General features: G+C 40.2%; 2 protein-coding genes and 1 long non-coding RNA gene across 4 annotated transcripts in view; 1 reads left to right on the top strand and 2 right to left on the bottom strand.

The window, feature by feature from the left end:
* Window positions 1-22,113, bottom strand: part of LOC146675116 (uncharacterized) — a 163,069-nt gene that overhangs the window by 8,961 nt on the left and 131,995 nt on the right. The window lies entirely within an intron of this gene.
* On the top strand, window positions 2,422-4,246 carry LOC146675121 (fatty acid-binding protein, intestinal-like). The gene is made up of 4 exons (XM_085402463.1): window positions 2,422-2,748; window positions 3,078-3,250; window positions 3,541-3,648; window positions 3,735-4,246. Exons 1-4 carry the CDS (start codon window positions 2,682-2,684, stop codon window positions 3,783-3,785), a joined length of 399 nt encoding a protein of 132 aa, XP_085258589.1. The 5' UTR covers window positions 2,422-2,681; the 3' UTR covers window positions 3,786-4,246.
* Window positions 10,590-22,113, bottom strand: part of LOC146675120 (RNA-binding protein with multiple splicing-like) — a 40,442-nt gene continuing 28,918 nt past the window's right edge. For both annotated transcript variants that reach the window (XM_085400169.1, XM_085400170.1), the window contains exons 8-9: window positions 13,463-13,582; window positions 10,590-12,967 (exon numbers count right to left, since the gene is read on the bottom strand). The gene's annotated coding sequence lies outside the window, so the exon portion shown is untranslated. The remainder of the gene's footprint in view (window positions 12,968-13,462; window positions 13,583-22,113) is intronic.

Here is a 22,113-nt window from a genome sequence, read left to right as displayed (position 1 = left end):
ACACACACGCACACACACTGAGGTGTTATTATATTCATCTACTAGTATGATGTAGGATTATTAAGAATAACTGAGGAAAATCATTATGAAAAATCATGACCAAAATATATATATTTAAAAAAGAATGGAATACAATACCCTTTTACTAATTTTATAAAGGAGTGATAGTACAAACTCACAAGTAGATGCAGAGATATCTTCACAGAAAGATCATTAAACACTGAATGCGTTACAAGTTGGAAAGAAAAATTTGTTATCTGTCACATTCTCACTAGTTATCACTTCAATTTACCAGAGGCATCGTATCAGGTCATTACAATCAAAAGTCAAAGTACAAACTGTCTTTTATTGACTGCAGTAAAGGTGGTGTGGAAGTAATCAAGTAACAATGCTGTAATTACCTCTTAGTAATATTTGGAGGTTAGTAAGATAAATTGCAAAACTATTTAATTGCTGTTCATGTTATGAAACTATAGCAGCCAGTTAGGCCAAATAAAGACTTGAAACAGGGACAAAAGGTAGCTTTGTCAAAGTTAACAAAGCTAGTGCTAATGAGTGCCTTGTAAAATATAAATTACTAGGATTATATATACATGCTTTGTTGTAAATTACAATTTAGCAGCAAATTTACAACACTGGCACCGCAGTTGGTAGATTATTACCACAATTAAACACAACAGCAGCGAGCAGGGCTTAAAGTGTGAGGAGTTTTTGAGCTGACGCACATACCGCTAACATTTGGCCTTTGCAGCTGCTACTGCTCACATTTTTATGTGAATCCTGTAGCTTCAACCCCAGCTGTATTTTGGGCCAAGGAGTGTGCAGTGAATATGGAAATGTCACTGATACTGACACTGACTGGTGAACAAGATCTAAAATATGATCTGTGTTATTTCATCATCTGTGTCTTTCGGTTTGGATTTACCCGCGTCATTGTTAAATGGAAGTGGCATCTCTTGGTGACTGAGAGGAACTCTAGAGGTATACAGAGAGTATTCAGTATTCATGTAGTGAGCTGTGCAGCTCCGAGTGCAGCTTTACCGCTCAAGAATGCAGCTATAGTGCCCCATTGTCCATGGACACAAGCTTAATGACAATTAAGGACAATACCCGCAGTGTTTTGTCCTCTATCTCGTCTGCTCTCCCTAAGAATGCATCTTAAACCTCATCAACATTGTGCTAACAGTGCTATTATGTTTGAAAATCCATTCATATTTATCATTTTTCATAATATTTATTGCATGAAAATGTTTTCTTGGTGGAGTAAGTTATGTCGGTTATTCATGTTGTCAAAAAAATCATTTAGAAACTAACTTGGTCTCCCCTAGCAGACTGGGGACTTGTGACAGCCTCACATGTACAGTAAAAACTAAACTACAGTTTAAAACTACAGTCACCAGCCATAAAACACACATGTAGTTTACTGCAGCAGGTACGTTCACATTAGGCAGATGCCATACAATAAAACTATCACAAGTGACTGAAAACAAGTAACATAAAGATCTGTAGCAACTCTGAACAGGTTGGATGAAAAAATGTTAAAAGTTAAGCAAGGGTAACGGATAAAATGCAGGAAATAGACAAACGAGAGAGTGCTAAGACAACAGAACGTGTTTGATAATTATTCTAGGTAAACCATTTAACTTATTAGCTAAACATTACTGATGAAAGCTTGATTTGTTTCGCTAATGCTATGGCTAGCAGTTAAACGTTTAGCTAGCAGTTTTGGACGAACAATTGAAACAATGCAAGCTAAACTGTTAAAGGTGAACATGAAACAACAATGAATGGTAAAAACATAAAAATAAAAAGTCTAAATAAAGCTTAAAATATGTTTAAATGAACACATTTTACCTCGAGAAGTCTTGTGAGGTGGTTTTTGGGCTTGGGTCCATCTGACAGGGTTGTGGGGCTACAGATGGTGATAGTTTTGGAAACACTTTTGGTAAAGGTAACATTATTTTCATCTCTAAAGCTCATAAAAACATACATCCAGTTTGTTTTTAATGTTATCCCACAAGTCAGTTGATGGAGACCTAAAACAGACGGATTATATTTTTAGTCAACAATACTTAACAGTGACAAAAACTCATTCTGGTGGATTGCATGCATGCCTATGCAAGTTTTGGTTTTTTTAATACTCATAAACCTAATGTTGTTTGAAAATATAAATAAAGTTAATAAAGTTTTACAGTTCTGAAACTTTGCTGACACTAACATTGTCCTCAAACTGTCCTAAATAGAAAGTTTGGGGTCCTCTATGAGGCCACACTAAGGATGCATTGTTAAATGGACCATCATTTTCATGCTAGGCACAAACTGTGTGACAATGAAAAGATTGAGCAGTAGAAAGGGGCACCCATTCAAACAACTCCCTCCTTTCTTTTCCCCCTGCAGAACAGTGCAACAGTGTTTAACTGTGCCAGATTCGCAGAGGGGAGTTGCCCTCCTGTCATTTATCAGCGTATCCTTGAGGTCATGCAGCTATCGGCCTACATTTGACACCGTCTTTAAATGGCCACATCAGCAGACAGATAATCAGTGAGATAAAGAACAGCATCTTCCATGCCAGCTCAAGGAGGGGTGGATGTGTATAAATTGAGGCCTTTGGGGAATCACAATCTCACGGTCTGCTGTAGCGCTTCATCATCAGCTGCCTTCAACCCGACGAGCCTGCAGCCATGTCCTTTAATGGAACCTGGAAGATCGACCGCAGTGAGAACTATGTCAAGTTCATGGAGCAAATGGGTGAGTGTGTGTGAGAGCACTTGACAGTGTTTAGTTCACTGTCAAGCCATGCACTTAAACTCTGTTTTTTCTGAGCCTGGCCGTGTGAATTTATGAGGATAATGTGTGTAACTGTGTTTCCATAGAGTTCAGTATGGTTGTGCAGGTGCTGCACAGAGCAGTGAGATGTTAGGTTTTAATGTAGTTGTTGTAACAGCATTCATCTTAGGACTGATTATAACACTAATCACTATCATGTGGCTATAAAATCACCTCAAGGGGTTAATGACCAATAACTATTCATTCAACAATCCAGTTTCATATTTCTATGCTTTTTTGTGTTTTACAAGGTGTTAATCTTGTGAAACGCAAGGTGGCAGAGCACGACAACCTGAAGATCACCATCGAGCAGAACGGGGACAAGTTTCACATCAAAGAGTCCAGCACTTTACGCACCAAAGAGGTTGACTTCACTCTGGGCGTTCCGTTTGACTACACCCTGGCTGATGGCACTGAAGTCTCAGTGAGTGCGCTAAAGAGAAACATTACTGAAGCACAGGCACTTGGTCAAGGTGCTGTTCCATAATTGCACAAAGGCAACCAGAAATGGTTTGTTTTAGGCAAATCTAGCTTGTTTTTAAGAATGATGGATTCTCTGCTAATGGAAATAGTGGAAACCAGCTGCAGTTAAAAGCAAAGGAACAGTTTCCAGTGAATAATTCACTCTGCGGTGAATTAAAAGTCGCTTTTATGCAAATGTAAAACAGTAAGGGAGAGTGTTAAAGAGTGCTTTGACTGTATATTTTTAACCAGGGTGCATGGGAGATGGAGGGGGACATGATGAAAGGCAAATTCACCAGGAAAGACAACAACAAGCTCCTGACCACTACTAGAACTCTGGTGGGCGGAGAGCTCGTGCAGGTCAGTAGGTCCAAAGGTGTCGATCCCGAATTCAGTCCCAATAAATAAACGTCTCCACAAACCATTGACACTTTTTGTCTTTGCAGAGCTACAACTATGAAGGGGTGGATGCCAAGAGGATTTTCAAGAAGCAGTAACCTGGATATTGAAGTTCAAATTTTATTTTTATATAAATCACACAGCCCAGTGAACTGTATCTGAAGTTATTGTTGGCATTTAGCTTATTTTACAAGAAGAATTATGGTCACCATGTTCATGAAACACTGAAATGGTCACACAGCGCAGTTAAATTTGCATCCCTTTTCTTGTGAAAGGAGAAAACAAACACTAAACAGCATCCTGGCAGTGGATATCTATCTGTAGCAGTAGCTAAACATTCAAATGGGTTTAGTTTTATTTGTCTTGGAGGGGTTCGGGATTATCCGCACATCATAGTTTCAACAAATTTCACAGGACTCATTCATTGGTATGGTGTAGGTTATCCACAGTAATGGCTGTTTTCAGGTAAAGCTCCACAGCAACATGAAATACATGAAATGTTATTGTGTGTGTTCAAACAGGGGGGAAAAATCAAATTGCACTAATGGTTCTCATGTATCAGATTGTCCTCTACAATAAAGCATGTTTATTATGTCACTTGAGTTTAGTGTTGGTGTTATTAAATGACTGAATTGCATGTGAATTAAGTCCGATAAATATAATCAGTCAAGATTGTCTTAACAGATGTGATAAAAGTCTATAATCTTAGTCATATTGCTTCCATGACACAAGCACAAAGCTCATGCCTCTACGATATCATTTTTTACGAGCATCAAAAGTTCTTCATCAGGGATTTAAGTGAAATACCACGTTACCATTTCAGACTGCTTTCCAGTCACTCTTATAGCGCATGATTGGAGTGTGACCTTCTGCTGTCATGTGGCGGCCCTTATGTGCTATGTGGAGAACTAATGGTTCATCACATGGTGGTTTTCTAGAAAGTGAACAATGATTTTCATTCAGGGACAAAAAGCTCATGGCTGTTTTTAGCCACGAAGGGTGTAAAGAGTAAGAGCATGTATGTAATGAGGCTGTCTGACCACAAGAGGGAAACCCGTGCCTCCTTTAATTTTACTGCTGTAGATACAGCAGCACAATACGAATTCTAGGACCTGCCAGCTTCAGAAAATGCTAGATAAAAATGTTTTTTATGGGTTTTTTCATTATTTGTACAAAAACACAAGAAATGGCAAAGATAATTATTTGATCATTCTCGGCATGTGCGCAGTATTGAACAAGAGGGGTATAAAAAAAGCAAAAAAAGTGGCAAGCCTAAAAAAAACTGTTTACAGAAGATGAAAAGTATCATGAGATTTTGAACCACTATACAGTTTGGAAAGCTCATTGGTAACTGCTCCATTTTACAGTATGACGATGATCCTAAACACACTCCTAAAGAAGTAAATGCAAACCTAGAAAGAAAAACACAACGACACACTTTCAGTCATGCATTGGCCTCCCCAGAGCCTGGACCTGAACATTGAAGCAGTGTGGGATCATTTTACAGAGTGTGCTGCACAAGGCAGCCAACATCCAAAGAAGCGCTTTGAATGTCCTTCAAGATGCCTGAAGATATTCCTCAAGATAACTTAAAGAAATTACAAGAAAGCTTGACAAAGTACAAACTCTGTTTTTGTTTCTATAAATCTCAGCACCCATTCCCATTTTCATAGTAAAATATAACAAATGGTGGCTCAGGACTTTTGCACTCTGCAGAGACAGTGCCTGATGGACAGGTTCGGTAAGTCTTCACGCCTGCGTAGTTTAACTTTTGTGATGTTCATCATGTGCAATTTAAGCAAAATTAAGCAACAGGTTTCCAGTATTTAGAACTTCACACTGCTCAAAGTGCTTGAGTTTTCCAGTCTTTGGCAGAGCAGGCATCAACATGACACAGATTTCCTTACATGGGCATCTTGGCTAATAATTATCCTACTGAAACCCAAACTCTTGTTTTGAGACCCGATAAGTATAGAAACTAAACTGCTTTTGAACAGGGAGTCATCAGATGTTACATGCTTAAAAAGAAGAACTCCTATGAGTTACAATAGCTTTATTTTACGGAGCCCCACAGGGGACATGGGAGAAATAAAAAATTAAGACGGAATTTTGCGGGATCTCGCAAAAGTTTTGCGAGATCTCGCAAAAGTTGAATTCCAACAATGGCGGCAGCTACTTAGTTGTAATATTACTCTTTCTGGGTCACAAAATACATTTTTAAGATATTTTGAGGCGTGAATGCAGTTGTGTAAACGTCAGATATCTGCTCGGTTTACAAGATATCACATATTTGCAAAAGTGCTCCGATGTTTTCGGATATTGTATGAAACTTTTGCGAAATCTTGCAAAAGTTTTGCGAGATCCCGAGTTAGTTTTGCGAGATCTCGCAAAAGTCCGTCTTAATTTTTTTTTCTCCCATGTCCCCTGCGGGGCTCCGTATTATTTGCATTGCAAAGCAAAGCAATAAATGTTTTATTGGGCTGAATGAAGTATATGAAAAGCCAAAACATAATACCAACAGTACATCATCATGGTCTCAGGACTCTGTACTGTATAGTTCTGAGGTTTGTATGGACGTGGTAGGTGATGTCTTTAGATATAAACCATAAGTCCAAATAAAGTAAAACCAATAAAGTGTTAAAGTCTTATTGGCTCTACAATGATAGACTGAGAAAGAAAGAGTCTAATATCGATCGATGGCAACTTCCCACTGAGTCCTGAGTGGCACCCTTTTTCACAGAGGTAAAAGCCCTCCACGAACAAGGCTAATCTGGCAGGGGCTGGGCTGCTTTGAACACCAGTTTTCCGCTGAACCCTCCTTAGGGAGGAAAGTCCCCGGAGACCTGTCAGATGCTGGAGGGCTGAACAGATTTCAGTGCAGGGAAAAAGTGGGCCGCCAGGGCTTCTTTTCTCTGTCAAGATGTGCAGTCCACACTCATTTTATGTTTTTGACGTTTAAATCAGCAACATTATGGGATGCATCTCCATCACTGATTAGCCTGATACAAGACTTCCATGCAATGGATAGGATCACCTTATAAAGTGTAAAGTTCAGATTTTACAGCTGTGGCAGTATTACAAGTTAAAATATTTTTTGACCTGTATTAGCAAATGAAGGCTTTCATTTTGTCCTATTGCTATGTATACACATAGAGAGAGAGAGAGGATTATTTTTACCATAACGAAGATGTGTACTCTTTATCTGCCACTGGTTATGTGTGAATCATAAATGCTTTGTAATATCTGTACCACTAGGTAGCACTGTGGAGCTCTTTATTGTCTGAGAAGAAGGTCCTCAGCTGCTCTATGATGTCATCCTAAGCCAAGTTACCATATGAAACACACCCTGTTTACACAGACGCACACACCCACGTGCATGCACACACAAAGCCCCACTACATAATTATTGGATCTCAACTCAAATTATTGGAATAATATCTCTGGTACTTATCTGGCATCCAGTAGAGTTAGAGTGAAATCAGTGGGAAACAGGAAAGTCGTGGGAGAGTTAGCCTTTAGTGTTTTGATTGCTGTGAGACTGTGGGCGCAAGGGGCCCACCCGAGGGAGGTGGAAGCTGTGGATGAGAGGGGAGGAGGAGGAGCTGGGGAAGGAAAAATAATAGGAGGACAAGAAGAAGTGTGTGTGTGTGTGTGTGTGTGTGTGTGTGTGTGTGTGTGTGTGTGTGTGTGTGTGTGTGTGTGTGTGTGTGTGTGAAGAAGAGGAGAAAGAAAGAACAACACAGGGAGAAGCCACTCCTCGCCCAGCTCAGCCCCTCTACCGCAGTGAAATCAAATTCACTGACTCACTCTGAAGTCGTCAGCTCATGTGAAAGACTAACGATCACAAAGACACTGACGGCGTGCTGGTGAGCATCGGGGCTATTAGTTGGCCAATGCTTCCAAGAAGACACGGCCCAGCTTTAGCCAATCACTGTTTGGACAGTGACTCTGCAGGCCTTTGTAGAGACGCATGCAGACTGCTGGATGATGAGTCAGTAGACAGTCAGCACAGATTCCAGTCTTACTATAAACAATTCATGCCAGCATACATGCTCAGATGTGACTTCAATTCAGTTTTATTTATACCGCGCCAAATCACAAAATCACCTCAAGGTGCTTTATATTGTAAAGTAGATCCTATAATAATAAAAACAGAGAAAACTTCAACAACCATATGACCCCCTATGAGCAAGCACTTTGGTGACAGTGGGAAGGAAAAACTCCCTTTTAACAGGAAGAAACCTCTGGCAGAACCAGGCTCAGGGAGGGGCGGGGCCATCTGCTGGACCGGATGGGGAGACTTGTGCCAAACATGTTCATTTGAAAACATTATTGTGTGAAAAGTATGATGATGATGATGGAGCTGAGACAGCTGGCCATTGGCTGGCCTTTATGAGATGAGACATTAATAGGAAATATATCATCAAGCCTTTATAATTTTTCATCCATAAATCAGAATTTCTATTAGTATTATTAGTATCATTATTAGTAGTATTAGTATCTCAAAATCTTGAGTTACTCAGAAGTCAGTTGAAATTTTGAAATAATTATTCGAACTTGCTAGTTAGCGCTGCCTTATGTAAATTTTTATTTTCATTTTATTTATTTTTATTTTGTTTTTACATTTCTATTTATTTTTCCATTCATTTTCAGTAGTCATAGTCATTAGCATAACACACACAATTATTGTCAATATGATTTAAAAAACCATATATATATAAAAAATAATTAGTAACAATAAAATCAACATCCTAGTATTATCAGCATGAGCGTGTTAGCATGTACTTATTAACTGTAAGCTCAGTTGCTAGCATGTATGCTAACATGGCAGTGGAAGCTTTTTCGCTGTTTTCTGCGGTAGCTGATTGGCTTATTCTCTTTGTGTGTCTACAACTAATAAAAGGGGCACAAATAAAACCCATTAGAAACCAGCTAGGAAAGTATTAAATGTGTTAAACATCAGTTTTTAGCTGAATGTTTGTTAAGCAATGCTAATGTTTGGTCTGTATTTTACAGGCACGATCCCAAAAACGAATTCAAGTATACAAAAACATACATATTCAGGTAATGTATTAAACCAAGGAGAAGATTTTTAATTTACCTGAATTTTGACTGTTCACTTCAGTGAAATAAAATAAAAATGCTTGTCAGCAAGTCCATTTGTCTGACATCCTGCAGCCAGAACAGCATGAGACAGAAACACCTCTTTAATGGGCTTGTCAAATGGACTAACACCATTACAAAGTGTTGCCGGTTGGGCGTATGCATGCATGCACCAAGATGATTACGTACCTTTGCACAAGCATTTTCGTCCTTCACTTTGCTCTGCACCGACACCCTGCGTGAACGCCACCGGGCACGGACGAGTGTGTGTCGTGTGAGAAGCTGTTGTGTGCCACCTGGTGTGACTGAGCTGACAGGAGAGTGGAGACAGTGAAGAGAGAAACTAAATTGGCTGTGGCCTCTGTCTCAGGAGTAGCCAGCCCCTGGGTTAGGCGGGCTATTCTTATAGAGGGCAGTGAGAGGTTTCCAGCTCTCCTGATACACAAACCATTTTATAGAATCCCACATCATGTTTTGATGGTCTACTGGGATTACGAGGGAGGTATTATCCAATGAAAAGTGTAAGAATGGAAGAGGAAATGGAACTATACAAAGGTGGATTTCTCTGTGGGTACAAGGCCACTTCTAAGAGGAGCCAAAATTACCAAATGCAGTCTTGAAGTCTAAAAATATCCTATGATGTAAACCATGGCCTGTAATATAAAGGCCCAGGTAGTACCAGTTATTTACATAGTTATTAAAAGACTAAACATTGGCAAGTTCACAGGATACTGCGCTTCAGTGAGCCTGCTCAGATTGTTAGCACGTAAGAGGAACCAGTTAGCTTAATGGTTATTAGGTTTGCTATAATTATCCTGTGACCAAAAAGCAAACAATCAAACAAAAAAATTTTGATTTCATATTTTCTCATCAAAAATACTCTTGTGCCATTTCATTAGGTATAATGTTCTACTGCTCATTAATGCTACTGTCTAATCAGCTAATCAGTGACTGATGTAGACATGGTTGAAACAACCTCCTGAAGTTCAAACCAAGTAGAATGAGGAAGAGAGGTGATTTGTTGATGCTAGACATGCTAGTCTGAATTTGAATCCAGGAACAGCAGATCTGCTGGGATTTTCGGACACTACCATCTGCTCACTTAGCAGTTTTCTGGGTGAAAATACCTCATTGATGAACATTCAGAACCACATTCAGAGAGTAGGGTCCACATTTGGTGTAAACATGAAAGCATGGATCTATTCTGTCTTGTATCAGGCTAGCGGTGCAATGGTTTGAGGGGCATTTCCTCTTAGTAACATCTGAGCATCATTGAAACACTACAGCCAGCCTGAGTATTGTTGTTGACCAGGTCTGCCCCTTTATAACCACAGCAAACCCATCTTCTGATGGGTCCTTCCAGCAGGATGACGCACTATGTCACAAAACTCAAATCATCTCAAACTTGTTTCTTGAACATGACACTCAAATGTCCTCCACAGTCACCAGATCTCAATCCAACAGAGCACCTTTGTGATGTGGAGGAACAAGAGATTCTCATCATGGATGTGCAGCAACTGTGCGATGCTTTCATCCCCTTGGATGAATAAAGACAAAAATCTCTGAGGAATGTTTCCAGCACACTGATCGATCTGTGCCACCCCCATCTGTCCAACCCAGTACTAGCAAAGTGATATATATATATATATATATATATATATATATATATATATATATATATATATATATATATATATATATATATATATATATATATATATATCAGAGTTTTATCAGTGTCTTCACATTTCAGAAAACTTGCACACTCTGAACAAATAAGGTAATCATGACAGCACAGATAATGTCAATCTTTAATGGCAGATGGCCTGAAATGTCTTCATTTAACATTTTCATAAAAACGTCTCATTTTGATCATCTCCTTTTTTTTTGTTTCAAACAAACAAACCTCTGCAATTCACTGAAATACAGTTTCTCCTTACAGCGGCTAAAGTACATAAATATCAACAGTACTGTATGCATTAGGAAAAAGGAAAAAGAACACGCACACACACATGCCGTGAACATGCACTGAACACACAGCTACACACGCGGTATACTAAAACAAGTAAAGAAATGATTTGTCACTGACAAAAGGAGGGGGAGGAGTCGTCTTATTCGTTTTTTCAGGAACTTTTGTACGGTACCGCTGGCGAAACACAAAAGACCCATTCGTTCGAGGAGTATATCTTCTTCTTCTCTGGATTTCACAGTGAATGATGCAGGTAAAACAGTATTCACATGTTACATACAGTATGCTCCAATCAGACCGATACAAACGAAGGAAAAAGCTCTAGTAATTCTTACCAAATGAAAATACAATTAAACTTACAATAATACTTACAATGAATTATATGATGGGCGTTTTCTATGAACCTTAAAAAGACAACACCCATTAAAAAACACACATAACATTCACGCACGTTGTATAAATACTTGTTCTAATAAATCTGAGTGCCACACTTGGCTTAAAAATGTCTGTAAAAGCAAAAATAAAAACCAAAACAAAAAAACCCTTCAGCTGATTTAATAGATATGATGCATATTATCATTAATTACAAACACTTGGCTACTGTATGATTCAACCAGTCCGATATAAGTGTACACAGAGGGGCTAAACATCACAGGGGACACTTGTCTCCTTACGGCGTTTGATTGTCACATCAGCGTGAAATGCGACTTGGCCTTCGGAGACTGGTTTCGTATTAGCGAATGAAGATTTTGGCGTCAAGATGTCACAGAAATATGATCACTCGATGATATGTCATACAGCAAAGACGTTATTGCAAGATTACAAAAGACTGTTTTATCTTTTCCTTTTTTTATACATCTCACTCCAATCATTATTATGTAAATTCAAACTTTACAAAAGCAGGTTGAATCACAGCGGCTCCCTAAAAATAGACAAAAGACACAAATCGCTTAAAGTGAATATCCTTTCAGATGCAGAGTGGCTCTTTGGAGTGACACCAAAAGGGACATGCTGCAAAAATAATGTCATACTTCATAAGAAATCAGACTGAGGACTACAAAAGTAGTCAAAAATGGAATAACCACTAGCCTAGATAGCTCTCCAGTGTAAAAAAAGAAAAAAGAAGAAAAAGCTTTGGTCTTGTTTCTCTATACTGTGCTGCTGTCCTCCTGCTACACAGCGAAGGAGCGATTTCCTAATTATAGCAGAGCTCAGTTTGCCGCGTATTGCCATCACGCTATACGTGACATTGGGGTCACGCTACCTTCCACCGGCGATGGCTTTTTCCTGTCAGTGCCTCTTTTCACACATCTGATTACCTCAAACAGCCAAACTACGAGCTGGATCAGGTGCGTTTTGTCACTCAACGTTAAAATCGCTTCAGACAAAAGACTTCTGTGTTTCGTTTCGTCGGGTAAAGACGCCACAGAGGGACAAAAACCCCCCCAAAAAAAACAAAAAACACAACACATATGAGCGAATCAAAATTCCTTTTGGAGCAGAGACAAGAGCAAACTGGCAGGACTGCTTTGGTATAGCAGGGCGACTTGTTGTTTTAAAATGGCACCGAACAGAAAGGGAACAAAAAAAGAAAAGGTATAAAACGTCCTCACAAGATTTAGCACAACATAAATCAACCCAAACAAAACCGTTTCAAACATCGTCTTGATTACAAAAATACCTTTTTGTATTTCTTTAAAATATCTAAAAATGTACAGCATTGTTTTTTCGTTGTTTTCTCTCTCACGCTCTATTTTTTTTGTTTTTTTTGCAAAGTCATGCGTCAACATGTAATTTCATAATCATAATAACATTAATATGAATGATATACAGAATAGTAATAATTATAGTCATATAATAACATTACTCAGTAGCACTTTAGCCACACTTCCGGGCGTCTGCAAAGTGGCTGCATAAAACAACGTTTGCACTCCTTTTAGGTGGCCGGCTTTACACCCGCACGTAGAGGATGCAGAGACCAGCTAGGCGGGCGATGCAGTCAGTCGGTAAACAAAGAGCGCGGACGCCTTTGTTGTGCATGCCTGGTACCTTTCACGGAGGTGTCAGAGGAGGTGTAGCCAAGCGCTGCCTGTAAATTTACGTAACAGTATAAAAAAGATTTGGAGGGACTTTCGGGGAGGGGGGGGACTCGATGTGTGATGGAGGCTGGGGTCTAGTATGTCCTGAGGCCCATGAGGCTGCTGCTGCCTGAAAGAGAAAGACAGAACGACAGCGGGGTGAGGCTGAAGTTCGCAAATGTATAATGGGAACACCGGGGATTACGTGGAAACACTAACAGCCATAAAAGTCACACAGATTTTTTTAAATCCCCACCCGATCCAGTGCCAAGACCACACCCACATTCAATGCACGCGCGCTCTATCTCGCGCTTAAATTCTGGTGTATTTGTTCAAAACATTTCGCAAATCTCAAACATGCACAGATGAAAGTCGACACGGTGTCAGTACAGTTTGGCGCTGCTTCCTTCATTCAAGTGGATGTTTTTGACTGATGCTGTCTCTCAAATTTGTATTTTTTATTTTTAAAAAAAGGACTTTCACACCTTTTCCTGCAAATCTACACTTTCAAAATCCCCCCTCTCCCCTGCAGGGGCCCGCTACACGGGCGACGAGGTGCGATCTACACCTTTTGTCCTCGCCTGTTGGGATCAACGGTTGTGACGTTCCGAGACGTAGAACTCACCGACGGTGCGCTGCTCCAGCAGCTGGAGTTAGGTCGGTCCTCCTGGTTTCTAATAGGACACGAGAGGCAATCGGCAACGCCCGTCACAGCCGGCCACGGCCACCATCACACATCAGGAACCTGAGCACACAAAAGGAGACAGTTGGAATAAATCCTTTTGATGATGTTTCAGAGGAGTGAATTTTGGTTTTATTTCAACAAAAATGTATGATTTTTAAATGTTCTCAAGCTCTTCGATTACTGGTATGACAAAGTTCAGCTGCATTGAACACACTGGTATATGTTTGAAGGGCAACGCAGCAGCTTATTAGTGTCAGTTTTACAAAGTTACAAAGTTGTTAATCGCATGATTTTGTTACTTTCACTACACAAATTCTCTATTTATTTGCAAAAGAGAGAAAAAAGATAAACACAACTGTCTAACCTCATGGAGCGAAGACAAAAATGGCAGAGAAGTCAACAACTTTCGAATGGTGGTGATTACGTGGTGGACATTACTTAGAATTTGTTGCACAAAGGGGAAATCATTTCTGACAGTAAAGGGACCCATGCCCAGGAACGAGATCCATTCTTTCCGATTGCCTGTAAAGGCAACACAATACACAATATTACAGAGCAGGTATCAAAAGACCCCTGGATCCAGAGCGATAATTAAGCTGATTGTACAGTGTGGTGCAAAAGTCTTGAGCCTCCCATAATTTCTCTATATTTTACGTCTGAGGAACAAGACTTTCTAGTCATTTTTAAAGTGGTCTTGTGCAATAGTTCTCCAAGCTTTCTGAAAGTATTTCAAAGTTTTTCTTTGAACACTGGCTGCTGTTTCACTCATTTAGTCCAGTTCTTGACCATTTCGTTTATTTGCATATCCATGTAACACTGACCTATCAAACATAGAAAAGGCACAAAAATCAAGGGATGAACTAGAGTTTTGTCTACATAACTTGTTCTCATTTATTTAAATAAATCTACAAAAATGTCAAAGATAATAATTTTGAAGGGTATAAAATAGTTATTTCTTCATTTTTCAGCATCTCAAACACACTTTTACAGAAACATACCTAGATGGAAAAACACACAATGACACAGTATCAGTCAAGGACTGGCCTCGAAGCAGTGTGGGATCATCGTGATAGGAAACAGAACAAAAGGTAGCCGACGTCTAAAGAAGAGCTTTGAATGTTCTTCAAGAAGCCTGGAGAACTATTCCTGAAGACTACTTAAAGAAAATTTTAAAAAGCTTTTCTAAGATAGTTCAGACTGTGTTGAAGAATAAAGGTGGTCATACCAATTATTGAATTTCAAGCTTGTCACTGTTTTTTCCTTATATACTGTATTTCCATGTATTTTTGCACGTATTTGTGCAAATTTCTGTGCCTGTTTTCAATTATCCTGGCAAAATATAAAGAAGTGAGGGGTGACTCAAGACTTATATATGTATATCAATCTGAAAGACTGATTTTAAACAAATACAGAGATATGCACTGGTTCAGACATAGTAAAGGAAATCTTGCCTATGTTATACTACTATAGTGACTTCTGTGTAACATCCTTTCTGGCTGGTTTTCCTGTGTTGACGCTAAAATAACAACACAAAAAAACCAAAAAACCCCACTATCACCTGTCACTTTCTCCAGTTTTGAACTGAATATGTTTGAGCTTGGTAGCAGTCATCCTGTTCTTTGTGCGGTGATCTACCGTCCACCAAAATATAATAGGAACTTTGTTAATGACTTCTCTGAGTTCTTGGCTGAAATAATGCCAAAGTATGACAAGGTTTTAATCTTGGGTGATATGAATATTCATGTGTGTTGTCCTACTAAACCATTGGCAAAGGACTTTTTAAACCTACTTGATGCTTTTAATGTTTTGCAGTCTGTCACTGGTCCCACTCATAAATATGGACACACTCTGGATCTGGTTTTGTCTTATGGTTTACCTGTTTATAATCTTCAAATTTATGATGTCGTCTTTTCTGATCATATGCCTGTATTGTTTGAAACTTCTCTTCCCTGTAATATCACTACCTGTGGCCCTCCTACTGCTTCTCGCATGTTTAAACCATCAAGTGCCGTCCAGTTCTCTACCGCCTTTAATAAGGCCTTAAATGTTGACTCAGAGCTCTCAGTCTGTGCCGACACTGAGGTGCTGACTGCAAAATTCTTATCTACTTGTCAAAGCATTCTGGATACTGTTGCTCCTCTGAAGGTCAGGCGGCCTAAATTGAAGTCTGAGCCGTGGCTGAACGACATCACTCGGGCTGCTCGAAGAGAGTGCAGAAAAGCAGAATGCAAATGGGAAAAAGACAAGCTACAAGTGTCTTATGATATCTTAAGAGATAGCTGGCATAGATATCAGAAAATTGTCAAGAACCAGAAATCCGCCTATTTTGCAGGTGTTATTAATGACAACTGCCATAAGCCCCGTGTCTTATTTAGTATTTTAAGCTCTGTTCTTAACCCTCCCCAATCCTACTGTATAGAAGCTTCTGCTGAAACTTGTGAAGCTTTTTTAAAATTCTTTGTGGAGAAGATTTTATCTATTAGAGCACATATTTTACTCCCTTCTTATGACCCTTCTGTTATTTTTACGCCTTTAGCAATTTTTAGCCATTTTGAACCTGTGTCTCTATTTAAACTGGGTAAAATTGTCACCCAAATCAAGTCTGGCTCTCCCAGTGATGTTCTTCCCCCTCGCTTTTTTAAAGAAGTTTGGGGCACTATTGGACCTTATATTCAAAGGCTTATAAACAGCAGCCTGACTTTAGGCCATGTACCTGCAATTTTTAAACAGGCAGTGGTCCAGCCTCTGCTGAAACGCCCTGGCTTGGATGCCTCTTTGTTGAGTAATTTCAGACCTATTTCAAAGCTGCCTTTTGTTTCTAAAATTTTAGAAAAAGAAGTGTGCTCACAGCTGCAGACTTTTTTAGAGAGTCAAAACATTTTTGAGGTATTTCAATCTGGTTTTAAAGCACTTCACAGCACAGAGACTGCACTTTTGAGAGTTTTTAATGATATCTTACTAACTGCTGACTCTGGGAAGTCTGTCTTACTTGTGCTTTTGGATCTCACAGCAGCTTTTGATACAGTAGATCACAATATTTTGATTTATCGTCTAGCACATCATGTTGGAATTAGAGGCACTGCCTTGGAGTGGTTTAAATCATACCTCTCTGATAGAAGTTTTTCAGTCTCACTTGGTAAATTTCATTCATCTTCCGCCCCCCTCCCATGTGGTGTACCTCAAGGATCCATCCTTGGGCCCCTTCTTTTTAGTATTTATTTACTTCCCCTTGGCCATATTATTAAAAAACATAAAGTCTCATTTCATTTTTATGCAGATGACTGTCAAATTTATCTACCGATGAAACACAATGACCTTAACCCCCTCAGGCCTATTTTAGAATGTCTTAAGGATATCAGAGCATGGTTGGCTCTGAATTTTTTAAATTTTAACGAAAAGAAGACTGAAGTCATTATATTTGGGCCGAATGGACCTGGTGTCCCTCCATCTGACTTGGGTCCTCTTACATCGTGTGTCAAATCAATTGTCACCAACCTTGGAGTAAAATTTGACACAGCTCTTAAAATGGACAAACAAGTAAATACAGTGGTGAGAAAAAGCTTTTTTCAGTTGAGGCAGCTCTCTAAAGTAAAACCTTTTATTTCTTTTTGTGACTTGGAGAGAGTTTTGCACGCATTTGTGACCACTCGCCTTGATTACTGTAATGGACTTTATATTGGTATTGATCAGGCTTCACTATCACGCTTGCAAATGGTCCAGAATGCTGCTGCTCGCCTGTTGACAGGGACACGCAAACGTGAGCACATTACCCCTGTTCTTGCCTCCTTACACTGGTTGCCTGTCCATTTTAGAATTCATTTTAAAATTTTATTGCTTGCTTTTAAAGTTTTAAATGGCCTGGCTCCGTCTTACCTGTCAGACCTTTTACACCAATACACTCCACAAAGGTCTCTCAGATCATCTGACCAGTCACTCCTTGTTGTCCCCATGTCGAGACTTAAACACCGAGGAGACCGAGCTTTCGCTGTTGTGGCCCCCAAACTATGGAACAAACTGCCCCTCCATATTAGGCTGGCCCCAACACTTGAAATGTTTAAATCACTTTTAAAAACACACTTTTTTTCAAAGGCCTTCTAGGAGTGTTATCAGAGCCAGTTTGTAGTCAGTTTTTAGTCAGCTGTTGGTCATTCTTAATCTTTTTACTTTGTTAATTTTATTCATTGTATATCTTATTGTTTATTCTACTCATGTTGATTTATTTTTTATCTTCTTTTTCAATTATATATTTGTTTTGTTTATTGATTTCATTGTATGCTTAAAGTATGGGTTTAACTGCTATCTCTGTTTTATTATTGGAAAGCACTTTGGTCAACTTTGTTGTTTTTAAATGTGCTATATAAATAAAGTTGGATTGGATTGGATATGTCTGCTCTACACATTAAATCAGGGATTTATGCCGGTATGTGTGCACATGAAAGGCTTAATGCTGTGTCATAACCTGGCACTTATGTGGAAATGTATCCTAGGCAATGTTGTGGAGTAACACGACAGTGATCTAAGCAGCAGTGTAACTAATTTCTTTGTTACAGAGGAAAAATCAATAGTGTATCTTGTTTCTTTAAAATCAGTAGCTCAAAAGAGACGAAACCAAGCAGCAGAAGACATCTTAAGTCAAGACTCGAGCCACATACAGAAGCCCATTGTCCAGCAGTTTTGTCAGGACGTGTATTACACAGTTTTATTTGTGAACTATTATTGTAATATCATGTCCATTCAGAAGTCTTTCAAGCTCAAAGTTTTGCATTGTCACAGGATGTCTGCCTGACATGATCTTCCACAAACCCCCAACCTCCACACTTCAAAGAGAAAGGTCAACCATGCAAGCTCCCACACCAGATGGATCACCAAAAATAGGAATTTGAGTTTGGGGGGACTCGGTGGAACAATAAACAATTACTAATCCAAACATGACCTTAAGAGAAAGAAGGAGCTGGATAGACTGTTGCAGGGAAAGAAGAGAGGTGGCTTAGGAAGTGTTCCCTGTTCAGAGAACAGTGCGTTTTTGAAGGGGGATGGCTGGCCTAGCTAATGCCCCATTGCGTGTTCAATCAGGGATGAGGCAATCGATGCGTTATACAGCCGCTTGGCTAAACTGATGCGACGCATACTTCCAGAGCACCCTATTTGTTCTGGCTGAGACACCAAGGTTAAAGATTGGGTTGATCATTGAACATGTCTGTGCGGATTAGGGAAAGGTTTAGTGATTTGTCGGCTTAATGTGTTACATCCAATAACTCGGCCTGGGCGCATGATGTGAGATAAGTAAACAAGCAGTTCTGAGTGTGGGAGGTGACTCGGTTTCTCGTGAATGTGTGGGTTGTTTCCTTTTTTTCCCAAAATTTTCAACCAGGTTTCGTGTCGCAAATGTTCGTCCCGGTGTTATCACTGACACGGTGCTGCAAATGAAGAAGAGAGGACCTTTTTGTTCTTTCTTTTTATGTCTGTAAAATTTCTCTTTCAACATGTCTTTGTAAACTTTGGGTTTCAGATGAAAAAAACCTCCCAAAAATGTCCCTCGGATTCCTAATCTGCCTTTAAAGGGGTCAAAAAAATCTACAGTTTACAAAATGAACTCAGGCTTGATGTCAGTTTTTGTGAAAAAATGATGAAAAAGCAACAGCAACAACAAAAAACTGTAAAATATATCTAATATCGAGCTAAAACTTCAAACACACCCCTGTGGTCCTTTAAGATCTCTACCTGCGCAGCGTGGCCATGAAAAAGATCGCCGTCTGAAACCCCTTTAATCCGGGGAAAAGCCTTTAGGCCCTGGCTGTGTTTCTCACATACCAGCAATAACTGCTGGAGCTGGGTGGTGATGAATGCAGCTGCTGACATGTATCCAGCTCCTACAAGCTGGTGCCACAGTGCAGCTACACTGTACTATACACTGTGTGTGTTTGTGTGTGTGCGTGTGTGCATCTGTCAGCAGGGGGTGGAAGAATAAAGTCCCACTTCCTTATTAGAAAGGGCCCCAGCTGGCCCTCAGCTCTCCTCCAGTGGGAGTTAGTGCAACATTGTGCAGGAACCATGGGTTTTGTCAGGCTATTGGCCAAAAAAGCTCCTGAAGGCAGGCAGCCAGGCTGCATACACACGCACATTTGTCTCTTTCAGGGTCACACACAGGCATGCATGATAGGGGTTTTACACCCCCCTACACTTCCTCACCATGTCTTGTCAGATGGAAAATCCGGATTACCTTTCCCTCCAGTTCACTGGGCATTAATGTCCACTATTAGGTTGTCTTTGGAACCTAAGACCAGAGCACGAATGTCAAATATAGTTCAGGTTCTCAAACAGCCAGACGACTGACCAGACAAAGCCTCCTGGGGGGATCACAAGAACAAAAACTTAAAGCCTCTAATAAAAACCAGTAGCTGCTTAAACTTGCATGAGGTGCTGTAAATAAAGTTGTTGTTTTGTTAAACAGCACTTTCCTAGAGAGGCAGGAAGCCAGGTGATTGGGACAACTCATTACCAGTCACGCCTGAATGCTACCTCACTTCCAGCTGTTCACACATGCACATTCAGGCCTGCAGTTACGCTTCCTAAGTCGCATACTCAGACAGTGAGTGGTCTCCGTTCGTCGACAAGTAGCGACCGACCACAGGCCTCTCTGAACCGCAGAGCTGCGGGCTTTTGTGAGCGTGCATCTCTCAAGTTTACCCAGTTAGCTTTAGCAACAAATTCACAAATCTTGTCCTTTCTGCTGTTTTTGTAAAGACAATATCAGACAGATTGCACAACAGTGGTGCAACACAGACGCCTTCTTTCCCTAACCTCTGTTCAAGTTTATTCTTGTAGTCATGCAGCTAAAAATATTTCACAAGTATTCTGCCCAGCAGATTACATTGCACAAATCAGTTATACCCTCATCACAGCCAGCTTCGAGACATCGAGTGCAAGTCGACTGCATTTATTTGAAATGCGACGAAGGCCTAAAGACACTTGTATGGATTAACTGTTTGTTTGCTAAGATGCAAAATGTCAGGGGCAGCCTTCAGTAGTAAGGTTAACTCAACAAGGCAGACACTGAGCTACATAAGTGTCATTCAGTTTTACTATGGCAACATGGTTACTGGGGAGATGTGTTTTAGAGCATCAGTAATATCCCTGCAGCTCTACTTTGAACACAAGTAGCACATGTGTAACATAAGCTACTCTTAATAGATTTATTTATGAGACTGCTTTTGTCCACTGTAAAATCATCTCTTCTATCATTTTAATTAATACTGTAGCTTGCATTATGCTGCAATACACCTGTATATAATATATATTCTTGCTTCCCCACCTATGGTTTAGGATTGTGTTTAGGAAAGCTTGTCTTTCTAGAAACCAGATTGAGGATCGAGGGAAAGAAACCTTTAGAGGTCCCACGTAAAAATTTGTGTTTAGTGATTCTAGGAGGATGTTAAAGTGTTTATTTAGAAGCATTCAGGCAATATTGGAAGCAATATAATTGGAGTGAAAGAAACAAAAACAAATCCCCTTAAAGCCGAGGCAAGTAAATCAAAAAAGTATCGGCGTGAATAGATGCAAGTAAGCGTGAGCTGTCTTCTGTAATGTTGATGAACCGAAGCTTTTCTTTTGTTTGCATACCGTGTGTGCTCGTCTGTCTGAAGCTTTATGTTTGAACATGTAGTAATGCTGCACACTGCATAATTTGTGTGCTCCTGCACCAGTCACCTGTAATTATAACAATATTCTGACTGGATGTCTCGGCTGCACTTTGCCCTCCACCGTGAGCCGGATGTGGGGTCGTTGTTGTTTCACTCAGGGCCTAATATCCACTGGGGCAGCCTGACCAGCCAAACGACTTCCTTCTGGTTTGATAGAGAAGTAATTATTTCCTCCAAGCCCCTCCCTCCTTCCTCTTTTGTACACCCCACCCACCCCCCACCCACCGCAGGCAGAGAAGGAGTCATAGAAACATCCAAATTACTCAAATGGCTCGTTTTCCTCACACAGCATGTTTACATGTCAAGAAACGGACATGTAAGCTATGATGTAGGCTTCGAAGGAGGTGATGGAGGAGTAGCACCAATCAACAGCTTGATGAATGTTAGGCTCCACACTAGCACCTCCATCACCACCCACCCACTCCCTGCTGACTCCCTGTGGGGTTGGGGCAACATGTTTCTTCCTGTCCTGAGACTGAAGGGAGGGTACTGGTGACAGTGCGACTGGCGCCACATGCACACACACAGAGTCAGAGCCAACAGAGATACACAGACTAGCAGGGGATTTGTTTTGCTTTGTGGTTTTGTTTTTCTGCAAGCACAACAGCGTTCAGTTTGTCTGAACCCCCAAGCAAAGCGCACGTGCTGCATTGCTCATGCGTGGTTATAGCTGACTCATGTACTTATCAAAGCACTTATTAGAAGCCATCGGCCCTGTGTACCGTCTGCCGCTCCACTAAAATTAAGTCATCTGTAATTTATTTGAAATAAAGATCCCACGCTAATCAGTTTCTAATAAAGATTCATAAAAACGGCCCTTCCAGCAGTACCCAGGTACCTCAGTGGTTCTGGGTGAATATTTCCCATTTACGACCTTTTGGATCACGTCCT

This window comes from Rhamphochromis longiceps, linkage group LG3, assembly GCF_057381845.1.
Source record: "Rhamphochromis longiceps isolate RC_006_pf linkage group LG3, R_longiceps_female_GT1.1, whole genome shotgun sequence".
In the NCBI taxonomy this organism is placed as follows: Eukaryota; Metazoa; Chordata; class Actinopteri; order Cichliformes; family Cichlidae; genus Rhamphochromis; species Rhamphochromis longiceps.
The sequence above is the reverse complement of the archived record's forward strand: the minus strand, read 5'-3'. Positions and strand labels throughout refer to the sequence as shown.

Coding starts and splice junctions, on each gene's coding strand:
- LOC146675121 (XM_085402463.1), top strand. CDS start 2,682: ATGTCCTTTAATGGAACCTGGAAGATCGACCGCAGTGAGAACTATGTC. Junction 2,749..3,077: donor CAAGTTCATGGAGCAAATGG/GTGAGTGTGTGT, acceptor GTGTTTTACAAG/GTGTTAATCTTGTGAAACGC. Junction 3,649..3,734: donor TGGGCGGAGAGCTCGTGCAG/GTCAGTAGGTCC, acceptor TTGTCTTTGCAG/AGCTACAACTATGAAGGGGT.